The sequence below is a fragment of the Miniopterus natalensis genome, chromosome X (assembly GCF_054644295.1).
Source record: "Miniopterus natalensis isolate mMinNat1 chromosome X, mMinNat1.hap1, whole genome shotgun sequence".
In the NCBI taxonomy this organism is placed as follows: domain Eukaryota; kingdom Metazoa; phylum Chordata; class Mammalia; order Chiroptera; family Miniopteridae; genus Miniopterus; species Miniopterus natalensis.
In genome coordinates this window covers 83,795,778-83,813,963 of record NC_142103.1, presented here as the reverse complement: position 1 = coordinate 83,813,963, position 18,186 = coordinate 83,795,778, and the positions used below count along the sequence as shown (strand labels likewise).

Genomic DNA, 18,186 nt, shown 5'->3' with positions numbered 1-18,186 from the left:
GAGACTATTCTAGGCTCTTGGTGCATATCAGTAAATAAATGTAACAAAAAGCTCTACCCTCATGGAGAGTGTATTCTAATGGAGTCATGACATTAAAATAAATAATACTTCTTGGGAATTAAGTAAATGACATCAAGCTCCCTCCCCAAAAGTGAACTTAGCTTATTATTATAATAAAAAATAAACCTGTTTTGGCAGTATTATAGGGGGAAGGAAGCCATACCATCCACTCTGTCCTGGCAGTAATCTTGGCAAAGTGCGCTCCTTTTCCAGAATGCATCAAGCAAGGATGAAGGGGCAGGCTATTTAATCTCTGCGTCCAAATTGTTGTGACCATTAACACTTTTGAGGAAAAAAAAAATTGCCTCCAAACAAAACTGGCCTTTCAAGTAAAACTTGGAGCAGTTGCCCTCCACACAAAGTGTCAGAAACTTTTCCATGAGTCACTTATTCTGTCTTCCACAATCCCTATGAAAATGCAAATACCTCAGGAGAGGTGACCTCTAGCCTTTGCTGGTCGATGTGTTGGGAAAGGAAGAATCATTTTAAAACAGATGAGCAAAAGAAAGGCTGCTCGTTGTGTAATTGTTCATTTTCTGCCTTTCCCACTGGAGTGTAAGGACCATGTCTTTTTGCATTTATCCCTCTATTTCCAGAGTCCAGGACTAATAGGAGGCCCTCAATAATGTCTGCAGAAGGAAAAGAGAAGAAACATGGGAAGAAAGGAAGAGAGGGTAACAGGTAACTCATGACACACAGAAAAGGGTTTTAAAAAAAGCTTATTTAAAATCCTCTCTCAGCATTTACCCTTATATTAACCTTATATTATAGTTAATGACCTTAGATTTATTGGGCTCTTACTTGGGAGAGAAGGTGCCTCCAGAGTAAGAGAAAGACAGAACTTCTGCTCTCGCTCTCTTACCTTAACTTGATGTGGCTCTTTGAATTTTTACTTTATATTCCAAGAAAAGCGTCACGACAACCAAGGCCAAGAAAAAGTTTCCCTATGGGGCATTTCACCGTTTTAATGCATGAAACGTGATGTACCCAAACCTCTCAACGTCTGGGATTGAAGTATTCAGATTGAGAACTCCAAAGTGACCAAGATGAAAAACAACTTTCGGGAGGGAGCTCAGCTTTTTCCTAGTACTCTAGTTCAGTGACATCTCAAACCTTCCATGGGCATGCGAATCCTTTCGGGAGCTTGCTAATATCCTGACTTGGATTCGGTACGTCTGGAGAGGAGTCTGCGATGCTGCGGTTTCGACATACTCCCGGGTGATGCTGATCTGCTGACTGCGGGACCACACTGAATACATGAGACTCGAGGTCTTCGCCTCCACCGCCAGGTGTGCTGATGACCAGTTTCAGCTTTCCGGATCGGTGTCCCGCGTGTCCCTGTCCTTCCGCTGGGAGGGGAGGAGCTGAGGGCGGAGCGGGAGGAGTGGTGCTCCCGCCCCGCGTGGGTCCTACCGGAGATCACCTCGGCCCCTTGGAGAGGCTGTGGAGCTGCGGCGGCGCAGGAGGGGGCGCTTTCCGGGAGGGCTCGGCCTCTGGGAGGGGGGCGGACGACGCACGTCCCCCGCGCCCGCCGTGGCCACTCGGGAGCGTCGCGGCAGCCCGGTGGCACACTTGGCAATCTGCTCTGCGCTTCTTCCTCGCGCCCGCCTCCTCTTGTCACCTCCCGTCTCAGCCTCTTTGCTCCATCCCCGCCGAATCGACCGCTATCCGAGCGCGTCAGGAAGCAAGAGGTGGTGTGCGGGGTTGCGGGGAGCGCCGTCAAGAGGACCCCGGCTCGGAATTGGGGGGGCACAGACAGCACCCATGGATACCAAGCGCTGTTTCGCCAACCGCTTCGATGACTACCAAGGCAGTCTGCTGGCCGGCCAGTGCGAGGAGGCGGTGGCACCCTTGGTCACCGCCACCATCGAGCGCATCCTCCAGGAGCTGCCCCCGCTCGGGGGCGGCGCCGAGGCCCGGGGGGCAGAGGCTGCGGGCAGCAGCTGCCAGTGGGGACTTTACGGCGGCTTGGCCGGGGTGGCCTACATGCTCTACCACGTCTCGCAGAGTCCGCTCTTTGCCGCGGCTCGGGAGCGCTACCTGCGCTCGGCCAAGCGCCTCATAGACGCGTGCGCCCGCGCGGAGGAGTGGGGCGAGCCGGACGCCGACACCCGCGCAGCCTTCCTGCTCGGGGGCGCGGGCGTGTACGCCGTGGCCACGCTCGTGTACCACGCCCTCGGCCGCTCCGACTACGTGCAGCCGCTGGGCAAGTTCCGCTCTCTGTGCGCCGTCTGCTCGCCCGTCTCCTTCCTGGAGTGCGGCTCCGACGAGCTGTTCGTGGGCCGCGCGGGCTACCTGTGTGCCGCGCTGGTGCTCAAGCAGAAACTCGCCCAGGAGGTAAGACGCAGCTCCGGCCGCTGGAGGGCGCTCGCCACCTGCCCGACCCTGCCCCGCAGCCCTTCCTGGGACTCCAGGCTCCAGGCGCAGCGCCCCTGGCCGCTCACCATCTTTCTGTTACTCTTTTCTTGAGTGTTGTCATTTCTTTACTCTCTTGAGGTTTATCTCCTGCTTTTGTCTGTCTTCTTCCCCCTCTCCCTTTCAGTTGCTTATTTGTTGGGATTTGGCATCTTTGCCTTGTCCTGGTTTCCCGCTGAACGGACGTGGCATCTGCCCAGATGCCTCTTTGCCCAGTAGCTTTTTGGAGGCTCTTTCAAGTGAGATTTTAAAAACCTTGAAAATGAAAGGGATTTCCCCTCCTTTGAGCCTCTTGTCAAAAGCTGAAGCATCTTCGAATGTTAGAGCGCTACAAAAGTGATGGAGTTTGGGGGGCTCATTATGTGTCCATCACTAATGTGGAGGTCAGTTTCTTCTGTGACCCCTGGGTCTATAGCCTAGAATAACTGCCTAGCTGTAGGTCTGATGTGCTTACTATTCAATTCGTCTCATGGCTCTTATAAAATGCATATCTGCTGGGGGTGTCCTCTTTTAAATACATAAATGCAGACAGAATTGTACCCCATTGTAATCAAGTGCATTTTTCATTTTAAAATGCCTAGTTAGGATTGTCAGGCCGAGAGCATATTTGACAGGGTAGGTTTTCTTAATGAATAGCTTTCCAGTGACTCCTTGAGGTGAACTGGATTTCACAACCATATATAGGTATGTTTTTCTCTCCTGGATTAACTTTGAATACAGTGTGTGGATATTAGAAGAGAATGTGCTAGTTTCTGTAGAGTAGAAAAAAAAAAAAATTCTCCAAAGGATCATAGTAACTAGAACTGAGAGGCTCTTTCATTCATAATCCACTGGAGCCAAAAATTGTTCTAGGGAGGAAGTGACACATTTAACTTGCCTTTATTTGGGTGAGAGAGGTGTTTGAAGAAAAATTAAAAGTACACAGTGTGTTCTAAATGTGCAATTAACTTAGATAACCTCTACAAGGGCACACTTGATTTTTTATTTATTTATAGCAGGTGAAGTTGATTCAAGTGAGAAAAAAGAGTGCTAAAGACTGTGCACTGTGCTAACAGGGCAGCAAAGATTTGTGTGACAAAGTTGTCTTGAAATAGCTCACTCTGCCTCTGAGTCACTATTATCTGCTAGCAGTTTCTCAAGGGCCCTTCCAGTATAAAACCTTTTAGAAGACCCCAGGGCTAATTACATATCATTTGCATTACATTTGTATCTGCTTCTCAGACCTTGCAGCCTGGCAGTAGACAATTTTCAAATTCATTTTGATCCCCCAATTGTTTTCCTTAAACTTGCTTCTTTCCTTTCTGTGTCTTGGGGCTTTTTCTCCATAATGGAATGGCAGAGTGGGAGACCCATCAGGACATACAAGTGGAAACAGACCAGAAGGACTCCATTCCCCAAAACTAGGGTCCCAGGGACAGTCTCTAAGGCTGATCTACCAAGACATTTATTAGGACCTCTCTTCTGTTCTGCAGCCAAACCAGATCTGTCTTTTTATACTAATCAAATTGGGGTGCTTTGGCCCCTGTTCCTAGGATATAGAACAACTCTGAGGGTAAAGAAACAGCTCTTCACTTGGGTAAATCAGCTAGTCTGTGTCAGCATCAGTTGGGGCAACCCATGAAGTTCAAGCTTGAAAGTGAGGGGAAAGGCATGGGCTAAGTAGGCCGGGCTGGAAGCCCTTTGAAGGAAAAATACAAGTCTTGTGCACCATCTCCACCCCCATGTCCTAGCCAGCATATGGCTTTGCCCTCAGTAGATGATCCATAAACCATTGTGAACCCTGTCAATTCTTTATAAATAATCTGTCATTATGTCCTGAGTTTCTTTCCCTCCAATGTCATTTAGAGTCATTTTCCTCTGGCAGTTCCCTCAGTTATTACCCTGGTCGAGATCCTCTGCACACTACTTGGCACATCTTTGGCATCTAATAGTTGAATGAATCACCATTTACTGGGATTAGTGCAATATACTCTGAGCTGGATTCTCTCACTCAAAGCCATTCCATGTACCTATAAGAAACCAACCCTCTTAAAAACACTTTTTATTATGTTATTTCTCTGCTCAACATCCTGCAATGGCTCCCTATTACCTTTTTCTCTAGAGGCTTCTTATCTCACTGGCAGTTAGAGCTAAGACAATTAAAATCACCAACAAGGCCCCACATGATCTGAACCCCTGCATACTTATCCACTTCTTGTTCACTTTGCCTCAACCACACTGACCTGGATGTTTCAGATATTTACTCTCTCAGGTTGTTCCCTCTACTTGGAATACTCTCCTCCTAGCTATTTTTATAGCTAGCTCCCTGACCTTGTACAGGACATTACCTCTTCAATGAGGCCTTTCACGTCCACCCTATTTAAAACTGCAACCCCATTCCCTGCCTTATGCCCCTTTCTTGATTCATTTTACTTATTTTGTTGATTTATATCTTCTTCAATTAAAATTTAAGCTCCATAAGATTAGAGTTTTTGTTTCATTGCTGTATTCCCAGCATAAAGACAGTGCCTAGTACCTGTTTAGAATCTCAACTTTCTTTTATTTGGTGTTGTTGCAAATAGTGTCTACTCTGTGGCTTCCTTTATCATTCAGTTTCAATGGTGTCTCTCATTTATCAATATTTTTCTTTATAGTGTTGCTTTTGGTGTCATGTTTTAAAAAATCCTTTTCTACTGCCAAGGTCTCAGTAAGTATTTATTGAATGAATGAATAAATGAATACTGATTTCTTACAAATTTTGTATCAGATCAAGCCTAACCGTCAGACCTTGCTTGTTCAACTTTAATGTTGATAGGAGTGACCTGCAGATATTGTTAATAAAATACACATTCTGTTTCAGCAGGCCTGGGGCTGGGCCTGAGATTCTGCATTTCTAACAAGTTCTCAGGTGATGCTGATGCTACTGGTCTAGGGACCATGCTTTGAATAGCAAAGCAATAGAGTACTACATAGGTTTTGATATTATACCAGCCATATCTGTTAAGGGATGCTATAAGACACCATTTTATGAAGCTTGATGTATTTATTTATAAGGTTGTAGTTTAGAATACTGATTACTATGTCCTACCATTGCTTTCATTATGAGGGCCCACAAGAGGAATGTCTCTCAGGATTTGGAAACAAGAATAACTGTTCTCCTCCTGGAAATTGATTGCATTTTTAAATCATCAGAATGTGTCATGGTAACTGATTGTGTTTTTTTACTTTATGTTGGCTTCTAGGAAGCATATGGCCAGAATTGTGGTCCCCATAGACTTTGTAAAGTCCTTCATCACAGGCACTTTTGTATATTAGCATTTACCTGGGGTTTATCTAGTTATTTTTCTTCCTTAGTTTACCCTTTTCTGAATTTTCTTTCTTGCATTTGATTTTATTGTTTGTATTTCTGTTTATAAGATTCAGAAATGAAAAAAAGTGTGTGCATGTAGAGAGAGACAGAGACAGAAAGAATCACTATATCCTGGTAATATATTCCTTCCTGGAAATACTCAAGGGAACTTTGAGTGTTGGGCAGATATCCTTGAGCAATGGGCACTAAAGTCCCAATAAATTACACCATAAAAACTTGCATTTGGTCTATTCTGATTTCCATAGATTGGCTGAAATGTAGCAGGGAAAAGGAAGCTAGAAAAATGGAGAAGGGATTAAGGGAAGGCCTAGGGAAGACAGTTAAAATAATAACTTTGTCACTGGGTGACCTTGGACAAATAATTTAACATCTTTGAGTCTCAATTTTCTCACTTGTAAAATGGATTAATAATAGCTTCCTCATTCACTTATTGTTTCATATATTCATTCATTCAGTGAATGTCAAGTTTTTACACGTGCCAGGCACTGTGCTATATGCCAGGATTTAGTAATGAACAAAAAATCAATATAATTATGTTGTTATAAGTGCTCTGAAGGAAGTAAACAGGAACTAACTGGGGGAAGGACGAGAGATGAGTGGGGGGATTGGCACAGGTTAGTGAGGAAGGCTTCTTTGTAGGGGGTGATTTCCTGGCTCATCACTGAAGCATGAGAATGAAGTGGCTGCTTCAAGAGCAGTCATTCCAGGCAGAGGGGACAGCAAGGACAGAGCTCCTGAAGTGGGAAACTGCATGGAAATTTCAAAGAAATAAAAGATGGCCATCACAGTTGGAGCAGAGTGAGCAAGGGCTAGGGCGATAGAGGAGTTCAAGACCAGGTAGGAGCCCTGAGAAGAGTAAAATCAGATCCTGCAGGGCCACATCAGTCACAGTTAGGAGTTTGCATTTGTTTCAGGTTTAAACAGGGGAATGTCTTCATTTTATTTACCTTTTAAGAAGCTCACCCTGGTTTTCTGCATGGAAAGTGGATTGAACAGTATTAAGAACAGTCACAAGGAGGACTGGTTACTGGGAGGTTCAAACACCTTTTATACCAATAACTCCTTTGTAAATCTGTTGAAACCTATGATACTTCTTATAATAATATTTTAGATGCATAAAGTAAAACAGATAGAATTACAAAGGAAACCAATTATTTTGACATTTGGTTACCAAAATATTTTTAAAATGTGCGATGCCGTAGCATTTGTGCTTCTTTATTAGCATTAAATAACAAGATTTGGCAACAACTCTAAGAATTATGGTACTTTTGAAACAGTGATGGGGTCAACGATATTTTGAGATACCTTTAACAACTACTGTAGGATATGAATATATCTGTGATTTCTGTAGATGGCAACATTACAAGTACTACTGGTGATTTGTGGTCTGCATTTGTAATGAAAGGAAATGCTAAATTGTTTAAGTAAGATTTAAGAAAATATTGATGTGATTTTATTTTCTCAACCAAAGGGGTACTTGTCAGGAAGTTGCTGTGATGACTCACCCTAAATAAATTGCCTAGTACAGTACTTGGCACATAGTAGCTGCTTAATGAAATCAGTGTTATTCTGTTTTGCATCTACTAACAGAAAATCAAAAGTGATTCTGAACATCACATAGAAAAGTATACCCAATACAAGGAATCTATCTTCCTACCATGATTAAAACAAAAAACTATTTCAGGATTGTTAATTGGTTCCTCAGCTCATTTCTAAGGCAGGGGTTAACAGTTTTATAAGTGGGGATGATTTGAGTATTGAATAAAATCATGTCCAATAAAAAGTAATCTAAGTAATGGGAACATTTATTAACTCACTTTATAAGGAGTGTAGAGCTAAGCCATTCCAGGATTGACTCAGCAACTCAGCAAAGTCATCAGAACCCAAGCCCTTTTCAACCTTTTCTCTGCTTTTCTCAATGTGAGGGCTGTATCCCTCTTCAAGGTTACAAGATGGTTGCTCTCATACAACTGAAGTAAAAAGGGAAGGTGTGAGGCTTTTTTATTGCATCTTTTAAAAATTCATATAGAACATCTATCCTTGAAGAATTCATTTCCCCTCTGCCTCATTGCCCAGCACTTGATCACTGGCCACTTCTGGTTTCAGGGGAGGCTGGGAAGGCTGCTGTCCTTCATTTCTAACTTCTATCATTAGATTCAGGTTCTGACAAGAAAGAACAAAGGAGAGGGGAATGGCTGTTTTGTGGTTACCAAAGTGTCTGCCCCTTGGCAAGCTCTGTCTTGTGACCTCCCACTTCCTTAGCTATTGTGAATTATGCTGCAGTGAACATGAGGATGCAGGTATCTTTTTGAAATCCTGTTTTCATTTCCTTTGCATAAATACCCATAAGTGAGACTACTGAATCATACATTAATTCTCTTTTTAATTTTTTTGAGGAACCTCCATACTGTTTTCCACATTGCTTGCAGGAATTTATATTTCCACCAACAGTGCCCAAGGGTTATTTTTTTTTCTCCATATCCTTGCCAGTACTTGTTATCTCTTGCCTTTTTGATGATAGCCATTCTAACAGATGTGAGGTGATATCTCATTGTGGTTTTGATTTGCACTTCCTTAATTATTAATGATGTCAAGCACCTTTTCACGTATCTGTTGGCCATTTGTGTCTTCTTTGGAAAAATGTCTATTCAGTTTCTCTGCTCATTTTTTAATCAAGCTGTTTGTTGTTTTGCTACTGAGTTATATGAGTTCCTTCTATATTTTGGATATTAACCCTTTATCGAAAATAAGATTTGCAAATAATTTCTCCTCTTCTGTGGGTTGCCTTTTCATTTTGTTGATTGTTCTTTTGCTGTGCAGAAACTTTTTAGTTTGGTGTGGTCTCACTTATTGATTTTTGCTTTTGTTGCTTGTGCTTTTAGTGTCATATCCAGAAAATCATCACCAAGACCAATGTCAACGAGCTTATTCCTTATGTTTTCTTTATGTTTTACAGTTTCAAGTCTTATGTTTGTCTTTAATCCATTTTGAGTTAATTTTTGTGAGTGGTGTAAGATAGGGGTCTGGTTTCATTTTTCTGCAAGTGGTTATTCAGTTTTCTCAGCAACATTTACTGAAGAGACTAGCCTTTTCCCAATGAGTGTTCTTGGCTCCCTTGTCAAATATTAGTTGACCATATATACATAGGTTTATCTCTGAGCTCCTTTTTGTTTTTAAATATGTCTTTATTGATTTCAGAGAGAGGAGGGCGAGGGAAAGAGAAAGATAGAAACATCAGTGATGAGAGGCATTGATCGCTGCCTCCTGCACGCCCCCTACTGGGGGTAGAGCCCGCAACCCAGTCATGTGCCCTGACCAGGAATCGAACTGCAATCTCCTGGATCGATGCTCAACCACTGAGCCACACCAGCTGGGATATTTCCTGGCTCTTGATTCTGTTTCATTGTCTATGTCTGTTTTTATGCCAGTACAATACCGTTTTGATTACTATAGCTTTGTAATATCGTTTTAAATCAGGGAGTGTGATTCCTCCAGCTTTGTTCTTTTTTCTCAAGATTGCTTTGGCTGTTAGGGGTCTTTTTTGGTTCTATATGAACTTTAGGGTTATTTTTCTAGTTTTTCTAGTTCTGTGTTGAGTAGGAGTGGTGAGTGTGGGCACTTGTTCCAGATTTTAAAAGAAAAGCATTCAACCTGTCGTCATTGAGGATGATGTTAGCTGTGGTCTTCTTTTATATGGCCTTTATTATGTTGAGATATAGTCCTTCTGTACCCAATTTGTTGAGAGTTTTTATCATGAAGGGATGTTGAATTTTGTCAAATGCTTTTTAATATTTTTATTTATTGATTGATTTTAGAGAGAGAGAAACACTGATTTGTTGTTCTACTTATTTATGCATTCATTGGTTGCTTCTTATGTGTGCCCTGACTGGGAATAGAACCTGCAACCTTGGTGTATTGGGACAGTGCTCTAAGCAACCGAGTTACCTGGCCAAGGACAAATGTTTTTTATGCATTTATTGAGATGATCATATGATTTTTATCTTTTATTCTGTTAATGTGTTGTGTCACATTCATTGATTTGCATATTTTAAACCATCCTTGTGTCCCAGGAATGAATCACACTTAAATCATATTGCATGATCCTTTTAATGTGTTGTTAAATTTGTTTTGATAATATTTTGCTGCAATTTTAAAATATATTTATCAGGGATATTGGGCTGTAGTTTTTTTGTAGTATCTTTATCTGGATTTGGTATCAGGGTAATGCTGGTTTCATAAAATGAGTTTGAAAGTGTTCTCTCCTTTTCAAGGTTTTGGAAGAGCTCAAGAAGAATTGGTATTAGTTTTTCTTTAAATGTTTGAATTCACCAGAAACCTTCTAGTCTTGCCTTTTCCCTTTTTTGGAGGTTTTTTGATTACTGATTCAATCTTGTTACTTGTTACAGGTCTGTTCAGATTTTCTATTTCTTTATGATTTAGTCATGGTAGGTTGCATGTTTCCATGAAATCATTCATTTCTTCTGGGTTGTACAGTTCGTTGGTGTATAATTATTCATAGGAGTCTCTTATGACTCTTCGTATTTGTGTGGTATCAGTTGTAATGTCCCTTCTTTCATTTCTGATTTTGTTTATTTGAGTTTCCTTTTTTTCTTAGTCTAGCTAAGGCTTGTCAATTTTGTTCATCTTTTCAAAGAACCAATTCTTAGTTTTGTTGATGTTTTCTCTTGTATCCTTAGTCTCTATTTCATTTATTTTTGCTCTAATGTTTATCATTTTCTTTCTTCTGCTAACTTGGTTATATTTTTTCTTCTTTTTTAGTTCTTAGAGATGTAATGTTAGGTTGCTTAAGAGCTTTGTTTTCTTAAAAATTATCACTGTCATCATACAAGATAAAATCAAACAATAAGAGGATACAAAAAGATATATAATAAAATGTCTTCTTTTAATGTAATCATTAACATTTTCTTTTTTAGAAATACTGTATTGCATAAAATACCTATATTGTTATACACTTATATAAATGACCATATTGTGTGTATTTTTTTCTATAGCTTGCTTTCATGTTTAATGTACTTGGGCATCTTAGCATATTACTGCATAAAGAGATGTCTCATTCTTTATACTGGTTTGGTTTAATGTTTATACCATAACTTAATCATTATTGATGGACACTAAATTGATTCAAGGTGGGGTTTTTTTTTCCTATCAAAACCAGTGATGTAAAGAATATACACATATACATATAATATGCATATATACATATAATATTTACATGTAATATGTACATACATATATCTTTCTATATAGGTATCTTTGCCTTCGGTTGCAAGTATATATGTAGGATAAATTTTTAAGACAGTTGCTAAGTCAAAGTTTACAGGTAGTTTTCACTTGATAGAGATTATCAAACTGCTTTCCAAAAAAGGTTACATCTATTTCCATTCCCTCACCAGCGTTTTGGGGCACCTGTGTTCCCACATTATTTTCAGCACTGGGTTTAATCAGACTTTTTAATATGTGACAAACTGATGAGTGGAAAATGAGGATGGAGGTTCCTAGGGTAGCAGATTAGTTCCTTTGCTGTTGCCTTCAGCAATCACTGAACAAAATGTACATGTAGGATTTTACTCAGTCTGGACCTGTTTTTTTCAGCAGCTGTGTGTGTGCACTGCATAAGTAAACCCTCAAGTTTGGCTTGAAATGACAGTAGACTGGGGGAGCTGGACTTCTTTAGGCCAAATCCAAGTCTACTTCTCTTTTTTCTTTTTTTTAAAAATATATCTTTATTGATTTCAGAGAGAGGAAAGGAGAGGGGGAGAGAGAGAGATAGTAACATCAATGATGAGAGAGTCATTGATCGGCTGCAGCCCGCAACCCGGGCATGTGCCCTGACCGGGAATGGAACCCCGCTCGCCTGGATCCTAGGTCGATGCTCAACCGCTGAGCCACGCCCGGCCGGGCCAAGTCTACTTCTTAATTGCCCGATTGTAGACCATCAGAAAGTGGGGCGCTTCTGTAAGCTACAGCTTAGATGCTTTGTTACTCTTGACATAGAACCCTGCGATTGCTGAAAGGATATAAGAACTAGTACTGATTGATCACTTATTATGCTTACTGTTGTAAGACTTTGCATGTATTGTCATTTAACACTATCAGCAATCCTATGACATAGGCACTGATACTATCTCCATCATATCCAGTGAGGGAAGTGAGGCACAGAGAGGTTGTGGAACTTGTTCCAAGTTACACAGCTAGTCAGTGGCAGAGTTGAGGTTCCATCTCCCACAGGCTGGTTGCCAAATCTGTGCTTTCAATTAGTGTTCCTCACACTTTAATGTGCACACAAATCTCCTGGGAATCTTTTTAAAAATAAGGTTTTGATTCAACAGGTCTAAGGTGAGTCTCCAGATTCTGTATCTCTAGCAAACCCTCAGGTGATGCTATTGCTGCTGGCTAATTGAGCAGACTTGAGTACAAAGCTCTGAATCACTATATATATATTTTTTTAATTTTATGAGATTACCTAACTACAAGTTTGACTGATTCCCATAAAACTTCATGATTTTCATTGTCTTTCATACTAAAAATGACTTCTTCCACAAATGCAAGAATATCAGCTCTCCAGTTTGTAGTTTATGCTAAAGGAAAGATTCACTGCCTAGCACATCTCTTTGCAGGATTAAGGACTGAACATCTGCAAGTAAATGTGTAGATTTCTTTTTTCCTGATAAATGTAATTTCCCACTATATATGGAAGGTTTTCTTAAATAATTTCTTTAAAAGCCCAAACGAATGACGTTCCAGTAGTTATACATTATTTCATAACTATAAAAGAACAGACACTTTATTACAACATTTCCAGATCAGATAGAAAATATGATCTGGATGCTTATGGAACCATTCCCATTTTAGAATCATTCAATTACATTTACTTGTGTGACATAAAGTAGTGCTCCTCTTAAATCTAAATTAGTTTAAATGGAATATACTTAGAAATGTTCCTTATTTTTTTAATTTAAGATATTTTTTCTGATACAATGATTTAACAAATCTAGTCAAAATAATCCAGATTTTCCTAGATATAATTTATTTAATACCTTTTCATTTATTAGCATACATGGAGCTAAAACCTAAACTTATTATTTGTATTGTAATTATTTGAAGAGAGCATGGTTTATCATTTTCTTATTACTGAATAAATAAACTGGGGAAATAGACATAGTAAAAATTCTTTTAAATGTACTGAATTCTTTATTTTGCCAGTAATTCAACCTCCCAGTGTTGTATAAGGCAGTCATTTTAATGGAATTTCACTATATTTATTGACCTCTGAATGTAAAAATTATAGATTATATTAATTTCTTGTCAACTTGGCTAATTTCATCTTTGCTGGTTAATTTAGTGAGTGATATTTGTCATGGGAGTGGCTCCTACACAGTCTACAATGGATTTCCTTCACATGGCAGGGCAGTCTTTTAATACTCCCATGTGGTGATGGTCTTTTGGTAAACTGGCCGACAGTCCATGATGTGTTCAAGTGTTTCTCTTCATGATTCACTTTTACTAATTGATCTCTGACCTACATTCATTAATTAAATACAATGCTTTGGATGATTGGTTTGTCTCAGGCAAAAATATGTTTTGCTCATTATAATATATATCACTTATCTTTTCATATATATATATATCATATATACCACTTATATTTTCCTAATTATTTCCTTTGTGGATTTAAGTTAACAGACTCATTATTCTTTGGGTTCTAGCCACTTGGACAAACTGAATTTTCAAGAAGTTATGTGATCCATTCTTTAGTTTAACAAACTGGACAAAAGAGTGTTTGTGTAAGATCAGATTTCCTTTTCTGAATAGCTTTACCCATTCAACAACCCAGACAAATGAATGATTTTGACGTGTTAAGTGTGAGTGTTGCTACTTAGGCCGTAAAGAAGCTATTTCCCACATGAGACGCAGTCTTACCAACTTTACGGGTGAGGGCATTATCTAAAAGAGAGGTGGCAAAACAAATATTGGTCATAACATTATGTGCAGTTAGCTGTTACCGTGCCCATCTGCTGGCTCCATTGCTTTTCATGGGATAGATTCCCTGTGCTCAGTGATGTGTTGAAATCTGGTGTCCATGGCAACCAGAGCATCACCAATCTCAAAGCAAGCGCTATGGGGACCAGCTGAATTTCCACTCATGCCATGACTTTAAGAGGAAGATTCCTAATGGACTTTACAGCTATCTAAAGCTACAGAGATCCAGTACTCATCCAGAAAGGAAGCATCGTCCTCACGCACATTTCAGTAACATAATATTGCTACCTGAGATGTTTTCTTCTGTCCTTGTGAGGCAAAGGGAATTGCAGACTGCAACTGCTGAAATAGGTTGGACTCTGAATGAAGGCATTAAAACACTTGCAGTTAAGTACAGAACATTTGGAGTCAGATAGCCCTGGGATTGAATCCAGGCTGGTTGACCTTAACCAAGTTACTTAGCATTGTTGAGGCTTAATTTCCTCATCTTGGTAATATAGTACCAGCAGCACCCCCTCATAGGTGTGTTATGAAGATCCACTGAGAATGTGCATGTAATGTGCTTAGCAAAGGCTCTGTTAGGAATAACGACTGTATAAATTAGCCATTATTTTATTAGTATTTTGAGTATTATCATCATTAATGTAAAGTGAAACTCTGCATTGACTAAAGAATACAGGTATATTTGTTGGACATTCAGCTACTAGGTCTCATATCCTTGTGGTGGCATTCGGAGCTGCTATGTCCCTGATCTACACACAGAGGCCCATAAAGGGCTGGGAAGAAATATCCTCTGCTCTGTCATTCAGGAGATTAGGCTGAGCTGCTCAGAGAGATTATGTGTCAAAGTAAATTGAATGGCTGGTCATCACCCTTGAACACGAACCTGTGTGAGTTACCCTCCGATATTTGCTTCCTCCAGGGACAGGGGTGTTCTTTGCTCTTTTTAAAATTTTAGGCTCTTGGTGGATGGACTTAATTTAGGAATTGGCTTTCTTGTGTCTCTGATTTGCACTCAGAGTAAATTACCTAATTGACTTTAAGAGACCATAAATTGCTATACAGGTGATGTTGGAATGTTTGTTTCTTGCTCGGTACCCCCAGATTCTGAGTGGCAGATTCAAGGAGCTCTTTTTTGCTCTTGAGTTCTCTTCTTTGCTTCTAAAGATTATTTGCTTGCATGGCACTTATTCAGAATTTCAAACAAATTTTAATGGTTGTGTCTCTGGTGAAGTGACAACTTCAAATGGGTTTTTCTCAGCAAATGTTTTAGACCATGTACATTTGGGAGCTTGTTTCAGAAAAGCATTAATATAATTAAGGATTCTATCAAGTGTTTTTTCAGCTTCTGGGCCTAGAAATTATGTTTTTCTTGCACTAATGTACTTTTCTATTTGCATTTCAAGACTATGTGGTATAGACTCACTGTCAATTTTACAAACTTAAAATCTACATTTTACTTTTTAGCTCCCAGCTCTGATTCATGGTCATTTATAACATGATCTTAATATTTACAACTATACTACTATAACAATAAGGGTATAAATATGACTTCCTCCTATCCTTAATCATTGAGTTTATATATATATATTCATTGGTTCTGCTTATGATCTTCAATACAACACCAACTGACTCTAGGTCTTGGTGTTCATCTCCATGGGGGTCTGTTATATTTGTCTCCGATCTGTGGTCTTAGGTCAGCATTTCTCACACTTGACTGTGTATTAGAACCCCCTGGAGGGCTTGTTACAACACATGGCTGGGTTCCATCAGCAGAGTTTCTGATTCAGTAGGTATGGAGTAGGGCCTGAGACTTTTCCTTATTAAGTTCCCAGGGATGCTGCTGCTTGTCTGGAGGCTATGTATTTTGAACCACTGCCTTAGACTGTACTCTTAACCTTTTCCAAACATCTCTGAAGTGTGGGAGCTGGGTGAAGGCATATGGTGGTGGTACCAAAATCTCATTATCACCACCAGAAAATAACTCAAAGGATAGGACTCAGTGTATGACAAGCACTGCGATAAGCACATCCATTTCAGCGGAGAAAATTGTGACACAGAGGTTTGGTAACTTGCCTGTCATCACGCAGATGGTAAAGTAATTGAACCCATGTTTTTTGACTATAGAGCATCTTAACTTCTAGAGATTTAAGTCAGATAAGACTTTTGCATGTTTTTCTACTAAAGTACATACTGCCAAGAGGAGAGTGATTGTACCCCAAGACATTTAGAAGAATAGCTTGAACTCAACTCTATGAAGCTCAAGGTGTTCCTGAAATTTAACTTAAAATTGAATAAAAATGACAGTACAGGAAATTGCTCTACAATTTTCCCGATCTTCTTGAAACCTGTGAGTTTCAGCTTCCTGGAACACACTAAAAGTTCAGGAATTGGAGGTTCTTGAAACCCCTTGTGGTAGTGGGGGTTTGGGCCAGGCCCCAAATCAGAAGTACTAGTTGCAAGTTTGATGAAGATTGGTTAGAGTACAGGATCCTTTTCCAAACCCAGACAACTAGATGATGGTCTTAGTCTGGGATCTACAAAAGCTGACTCTAAGATGTAGATTCATATGGAAGTGCTTTGTTAATAAAGTGCTCCCAGGAGAAATAAGTATGGGAATGGGGGAAACAGTGAAGAGTAGGAAGCCAAACAAAAGGATGATTTTAGACTAAGTCCCAGCTTCTGCCCCATCCAGTAGGGGAGCTCTGGAGTGTACATTATATCTCAGACTTTGTCCTGACTAGAGGCACACTCTTGCACAAATAATTCACTATAGCTGGGGTTGGGGGGGTTATCTTCCAGGCACTTCCAACTCTGTTGACATGCTGCCAAAATGACTCTTGTAGCTTAAAAGTAAGACACTAAAGAAGGCTGCAGGTGAGGTGAGAGTTATTAGAAGCAAAGCACATGGACACTGGGGGATGGATTCATAGAATCAATAAGAATGATCTGAAGGGATCTGGTAGGAACACCCACAGTTTCCATACATGTGCCCTGCAGAACTTAGTAGAAGCCTTGAAGTTCATTTTCTTTCTAGATTGAACTAGAGAAGCTATGGACTTTGAGGCCCAAGGTACCATCCAGGGCAGAGATAAAGTACTTCACCAAAAAGAGCAGCATCACATGCTGACTGGTGAGACATACCTCTATCTGCTATTCCCTCACATACACACCTAGCTTCTTTCTCAACTCAACTCCCAGAAAATTGGCAGACACCAAGTAGTAGGTTGAAGGAGGGTCCATGGTTGTCAGATAGATTCAACAAAAAAGAACCACAAATGCTCACATTTTTTAGTTATATCCCTTACCAATGAAAAAACATTTACGCTTCCTTGCCACCCTATAGTAAATTCCACCAATTGACTTGCCCTCTTCCACACCCAGAATTCCCAATGAACTTTTTAGTTTGAGACTCTTAAACAGGAACTGTTAGTTAAAAAACGTTTGAGGAAAGCATCTGAGGTGAAAGACAGTGATCATAAAAAAATTAACAAATAGGAAAACTGAACTTGGAGTAAACAGTTATTTTGGGAGCTGGAGAAAACTTCCTAAGTGCCCAAATATATAATTAATATTGTCAGAGCAGAAAGCAATCACTTGCATGAAATAAAAGCAAGATGATGTTAGAAGCAATATTCAGAGAACAAAAACAGAACTCTTAGGAATTAAAAATATGGTGGGGGAAATAAAATGATTCAGTCAAAGGATTCGAATATTAAGTTGAGGAAATGTCCCTGAAGTTCAACTATAAGACAATGTGATTGGTAAAAAGAGAAGAGACTAATTAGAGAAAGTCCAACCTCTATTTTGTAGTCAATCTTAATAAAAGAGAACAAAGTAAATGAAAGGGAAAAAATCATGAAAAAAGAACTCAAGGACATTATTCACAAATAAAAGATATGAGTTGCCAGATTTAAGGGGCTCACCAGCATGTTGGATGGAAAAATAATAAAGAGATTCTAAAGGCTACCAAGAAAAAAGGGTTCCATAAAAGGATTAACACTGGCAACTTAAAAAGCTATGACAATGGAGCAAGGTCTCCAAAATTCACAGAGAAAATTATCAACTAGAATTCTGTAGCAGCCAAAATTATCAATCAAATGTGAAGGTAGCAAAGACATCTTTGCAGGATCTCAAAAATTTTTTTAACTTTTTTTTTTTCTTTAAAAATCAAAAGATAGAGGTAAGCTAGCCTCACAGAACATGTGATAAAAAAAAAAGACTTAGGGGCCAGAGGTCCCAAGTGAACCAGCCACCATCTGGAACATTGCAACAGCTTTCTAACTGGTAAAATGTTTTGTTTTGGTCCATTGCAAAGGGGAAATGAACTAAGAAATAGGAAAATATGAGATCTGAAAACT

At 39.8% G+C, this 18,186-nt stretch overlaps 1 protein-coding gene across 1 annotated transcript in view; it reads left to right on the top strand.

The window, feature by feature from the left end:
* The first annotated feature begins 1,824 nt into the window (after nt 1–1,824).
* The window catches only part of LANCL3 (LanC like family member 3), an 89,137-nt gene continuing 72,775 nt past the window's right edge, over nt 1,825–18,186 (top strand). The window contains exon 1 of the mRNA XM_087829428.1: nt 1,825–2,397. Coding sequence (XP_087685554.1) covers nt 1,825–2,397 — 573 coding nt within the window. The remainder of the gene's footprint in view (nt 2,398–18,186) is intronic.